At 31.3% G+C, this 6,000-nt stretch overlaps 1 protein-coding gene across 2 annotated transcripts; it reads right to left on the bottom strand.

The window, feature by feature from the left end:
- On the bottom strand, positions 896-2,882 carry LOC109346831 (homocysteine S-methyltransferase 3-like). 2 transcript variants are annotated; one of them, XM_019586637.1, is made up of 7 exons: positions 2,512-2,882; positions 2,148-2,204; positions 1,853-2,079; positions 1,643-1,772; positions 1,329-1,547; positions 1,162-1,233; positions 896-1,086 (listed from the first exon to the last, which is right to left on the bottom strand). In XM_019586637.1, the coding sequence occupies exons 1-7, from the start codon at positions 2,689-2,691 to the stop codon at positions 940-942; spliced, it is 1,032 nt and encodes a 343-aa protein (XP_019442182.1). In that variant the 5' UTR covers positions 2,692-2,882; the 3' UTR covers positions 896-939. The 2 variants fall into 2 exon arrangements, with proteins under 2 accessions (XP_019442182.1, XP_019442183.1); XM_019586638.1 differs by having other exon boundaries at positions 1,329-1,532; positions 2,512-2,878.

Genomic DNA, 6,000 nt, shown 5'->3' with positions numbered 1-6,000 from the left:
GAGTGTTAATTCTTGGTTATTTGTAATTCAGTTTTGTTAGTTAATGGAACTTTCTATTTGTAGGTTGTTAGTTAGTTAATCATTGCTATAAATAGTAAGGCATTTGCATTGTAAAGTTACAGAATTCTTCTCCTCCTCTTTGATCAATACACTACACTAATATTCATTGAATCTCTTCTTCTTAATTTCATTCTGTTCTTCCTTCTTCTTCTCTGCCATACCCTCTCTGTTTTCTTCTGCTTCTAACAAACAACACAATGAAAATGATGAATTTCAATTCCCATGGATGGCCTAAAGAAAAGAAGGAAAAAAATCATCTTTATATAGTAGAAGAGAAGTTTAGGGGGAAACACCTTGCTCTTTTTGGAATTGTGATCTCTCATTTTGAGAGTTGTAGTTGATAAAGCACAGTGAGTTAGAAGATGAAAGGGTAAAAGATGAGTTATTTGGTTTTGGTTTAAGTATGTAAATGTTAAATATGAAAGATAGTGACACCAACTGAACTCGTAAGAGAGAGAGAGAAAGGAAAGTGTTGTTCAGTTTGAGAGTGTTAACAAAGTAATCGAATTTGAACACAACAAAAAGTGCCATTGAAATGAAGACTATAATATAATAAGAGAATAGCCTTTAGTTTAGTGGGTTTGAGGAAGAGATCCTCATCCTATAACTCACTGCATTCTTCTTATTAATTACATGAAAACATAGTATGAAGGATGAATTGAGAGAGATTAAAGTGCATGCATGAAACTAGTTCAATGATTGATAGATGATGAGCTCATTACTGAAAGCGTTACTACAATTAATGTTACAACTTTATAGTACAAAATATGAATATAGTTTGTTACAAAATGAGATCCCCTTTATTTGACATACACACATTATTCATTATTACTTGACTACTTGTTTGATTAAAGAGAAATATATTTATTATTATTATTATTATAGAGGTTTTTGGCATATTGCTTGGGTTATGCCTCTGATAGTATTGGGAGTAGTCCTACAGCAGCCACCAAAAATGGAAGCCCCTGCATCACGCCACTTTCCTATATGTGACACAAAATCTTCCTCATCTACCCCGCTTGATTTCTGCAACACAATTTCACTTCATCATTTTTACTGAAGAGGAAAGAGAGAGAGAGAAAGAAAGAAAGAGGAACTCACCACCCATCGGCTGCTCTCAGCAATATAAGTCTCTCCACTGTTGGGATACACAAGTACTGGTTTACTTGTTACCTGCTATTCACCAATTTAACTACAGGTATTAGTTCACTGGTGTGTATATACATATCACATATATATATATAGTCTTATATAAAAGTGCGTGGGACCTTTTTAATAGATGAAATCAATCCATGAATAAATCTTGGAGCAGTACAGTTGACTCCAACTGCAACAACTTGTGTGGAAGAGTCAGCTATTGAAGCACAGTCTAAGATAGAATCACCGCTAACCACATTGCTTTCATCCTTACAACTAAAAGAAAACCAAGCAGGAATTTCTATGCCTTCTTCCTCTAAAACTTGAGCATAAGCCTGCATTAAATTGCTCTATATCAAGGAATGAATGAATACCTTTGCCTTCTTCCTCTAAAACATATCACTCTATATTCCTCAGATACTGAAGGGGTTTAGTGAATCAATACCTTTGCTTCAAGCAGATTTGGGATTGTCTCAAAGGCAATTAAGTCAGCACCTGAGTCAGCAAGAATCTTGATTCTGTCCCTGTGAAAATCTTTGAGTGTCTCCACAGTAACGGCATCACCATAATCCCCTCTATGCAGAGAACAAATGAAGATATATAGAGTTAATTAAGTGATGTGAGTATTTAGAGAGAAATGGTTGAAATGACTGACCTGTATTCAGAGCCATCAGCCAAATATGCACCATAGCTTCCCACTGAAGCTGCAATTAAAATGGGACGTTTGGAATATGTTTGATCTCTAATAAAGTCAGAAAAATCTTTGGTACACCTTTCATAATAAATATCACGAGCCTCGAGTGCAAGCTTTACGCTTCTTCTTAGCAGAGCTTCACCTTCTTCTCTAGACAACCCTTTCGCCTCAAAACCTTGAATAGTGGCCTGCACCCACAATCCCATATACTAATATATCTTCCATTAACTACTAATTCATAGATCAGAGTATTTACCTGATATGATGCTGTTATTATTATGTTTGCTCCTGCGTCAAGGTAATCGAGGTGGACCTGTTAATACTAAACTAATCAAATGGTGTGTTGGAAGATGAGTATTACATGTTGTCATTATCAGCCACGTAAGTAACACTTGCCTGCAGGAAACTACTAACGCTAACACGAGAATCCTCATCTACAACGCGTGGACAATGTAAATTGCCACGTTACGTAATTACGTTACCCTTGGACTACTGCTTCATAATTTTTAATTGTTAATTTTGATAACATATATTACAGACAACTTAAGTTTAAATATATATATATAATAATACTAAAAAAAGCATTGAAATGAATTGATGATGAATTAATTCCTTATTACCCTTCGGACGAGATGTGGAGAAGTGATGAGGCATTTGGCACTCCAAAGTGGGTCCTTCAAGTCTGCTCCATGACGTTCAAGCTCTGTCGCAAAACCACCGTCTATGATGGCGTATCCACCACACTTCTCTATTATTTCTCTCATCTTCTTCTCTTTTCCACCTTCTACTAACCCCATCATCTTATTATTATATATGACAATAACAGAGAACAACAACAATAACAGAGTACTTCAAATGGATTTCAAATTCTAAGTTTCTTGGTTCATCAACCTAAATACATATTTATTCACTCATTTTACACTACAAGATAGTCTAAAATAGTCTTTTCCCATTGTAGCATATATACTTTTTGTGCAAAATAAAGAACCTTTACCTAGTGTCTACCACTAAGCATGAACATGAATATGAATATGATACTTATGCAAAATAATGGCTATATAGTCAGCACTCACTAGTGGGATCAGGCCCACCATGAAAACAGTGCAAGTCATGAAAATTGGATAAACTCGTAAGGATGACTCATTACGAATTTAGAATTCAATAACATATTGTAATCATGAAAAAACATTTCTATCAATTCATCCCCACTATGCTTTAAAATGAATATATTTATAGCTAGCACTCACAAAAATTCATAATCTCTAACTTATATAAAAGAAATACAATAGAAGATTGTTTAACTCTTACCCGATTAAAGTATTTTGACCTGCTTTTTTCTTTAGGGAATGAAAGACCAACACTAAGGTAGATAAATATAATTGATTAGTACAACAATTAATAAATCGATCCTTAAATGATGCAACTTCAATTTAGGTTTTTATTGTTATATAAATTCAGCTGGGTATACATTAGTTCCACATAATCTACTTCCAGCTACCAAAGCAATATTTTAGGGTTTTCATTATAAACTCCAACAAAAGGAGAGAGCATATACTTGTGAATTGGATCCCACTATATAAAGACAAAATATGTCCTCATAGATTAATTTTTAATTTTCTATTTTGTTTTTCAATTTTTTAATTTATACAAAAAATCCATATAATCCTAACTATTATTAACACAATACTCATGTATTCACATTAAAATGGACACTATAAAATACAAAAAAAAATCTAATATCAAGTACACCAATATAAAAAAACATTCTAATTTTCAAAATACAGTATATAAAAATTAAATACTTAATAGAATATGTAATACTAGTTATTACAATAGAAAATATTCTTGGATGTTTTTTAATATATAGATCAAATGTAGAGATATAATGGGTGGATTTAGATTCTCTAATTTTAAAATTTGATAACCTCCATGACTTAATTTCTCTTCGGATATGAGTATTAATGTAATTAATTGGTAAACACAATATGAAGAGGAAGAAAATTATAAAACCATCCAAAATTGAAGTTATGATTATATATCAATTAACAGATCTTAGGTTAGAATAATAATATCTACTGTATTTGCAGAAATATTGGTCACACCCAACTCAGTCTAATCTTCAATTTTACCTTTGTTTTTAGTGACAAAATAATAATTTTATTATAATTAAAATAATAAATGTGTTATTACAAGTTGTATTTCCTTTTATTTTTTAAAGTATTTGTCTTATTATTAATAGAAATGGTCATAATTTATTTGATCTTATCCCAAAAAGTTAGTCCATTAGCTCTAGATAATAGAAAAGAAAGTAAGATCTAGACGTTTTGTATGGAACATTCAACAAACTTTAAATGGAAGAAAATAATGATTTATGCACTGCACCATTATTATTGACTTTTTATTGATTTATGCACGGACCCCACTCAATTATCAATTATCCTCCTAGCTAGAACAAACTAAGCAACCATGAAATAAGTAATCAATTTGAATTTTTTTTGGGTATCTTTATCTATCTTAGATTCACTAGTCGATCGGGCAAACATGCCTTTGGGTGCATGTATATTAGTAAGAGCTATGACCATCTCTAGATTAATATTAAAAAAAACAAAATGAAATATAATTTTTAATAAAACATTTATCCTTTTCATTATAATAAAATTATACTTTTCATATAAAAATAAAGGAAAAACATACATTTGTTTCTTTATTAATGAAAAATATATCTTGTCATAAACAAGTTGTTAAATATTACAATATTTTTACAATTTGAAGGGGTCAAATTTTAATCATCCAAAACATATGGTAAACTTCTTTCACTAACCTACCTTTAACTCGGATAAAATGTTGCAATTGGTAAGCCTTTAAGTTGGAGGTAACACCACAACAAGATTCAACCACCGAAAGAGAAGCTCTCATGTTCAATAGGAAAAATGACAAAAGAAAAACATATGATGTATAGTTTTGAGTGAGTATTTGCTAACTGGCAGTTAGAAGTATAAAAACTATCTACAGTGTCACAAACAAGTAAAAAGGGTAAGGAATTGTCATATCCACATGGGCTTGTTGAATCTAGCCTTTCAAGAATCAAATTACTATTTTAAGCTAATTTTCAAATGGTTTTTGATGTTGTTGGTTTGAATGTACTTAATATTCATTTCAGCAATATTGGTAAGCAATCAAACAAACAAAATAAGAATGATTCTACACAATTTTTTATATCAAAATCACTAAAAGTTAATATTTTAGTCGATTTAGCAACTTATGTTATAAATCTATGGACTAGTAATCTTATATACAAAATCAAATATTATGACTTAAATACACACTTTACCAAAATAAATCATGTCTAGCAACTATGATGATAAATTAAACAATATGAATTGTCAAACATACATTTATATCTAGTAACACATGTAATCTAGTTGAGAGTTATTCGATGTTAATATGAATCTATATCTAGCAACCATATGAACATAGACACTTATTGTGACAATTAAGCATGAAAACTATGTCTCGTGTTATGCAAAATGGATGAATTACATGCATCAGATTATTGAACCAGAATTTCTTCATTAAATGTGTTTCCTAAAACATATTCGGCAATTCGTCAACCACATAATAAGCATTAAGCATCACTATCATAATTCATGAAAATCAACTTCATTTCATTCATAATCAAATTCCAAATTACATAGATGGATAATAAAACCAATCACAACAATAAAGTAACCTAGCTAAGCATTTTCATGTATAACATGGTCAAAAATTATAAGTGCTCACGATGATGTTTCGACTTCTCCATGAACATACAACAACATTACTACTCTACTTTCTAGCTTTTATATCATATTTCCAACTTCATAATCTAAGCACTAGGAAGATTAGAAACCATCCTAAGAGGTGACCCAAAATTCGATTTCTACACCTTAGCTACTGAATATGTGATTCTGTATATCTTCTTGTTGGCATTTTGGATCTATTTTTTTTGTAATTTCGCGTTTTGGTTCCAGCGTTGAGCGCATTAGTGTTGTGCTTAGTGCACCTCCTTTTTGGTACGACCCTTCACTTGACAATCCTTGCGTTGGTGCCTCTTCCACATTCAGCAACAA

This window comes from Lupinus angustifolius, chromosome LG04 (assembly GCF_001865875.1).
Source record: "Lupinus angustifolius cultivar Tanjil chromosome LG04, LupAngTanjil_v1.0, whole genome shotgun sequence".
NCBI lineage: Eukaryota > Viridiplantae > Streptophyta > Magnoliopsida > Fabales > Fabaceae > Lupinus > Lupinus angustifolius.
This window is presented reverse-complemented; position numbering and strand designations above follow the sequence as displayed.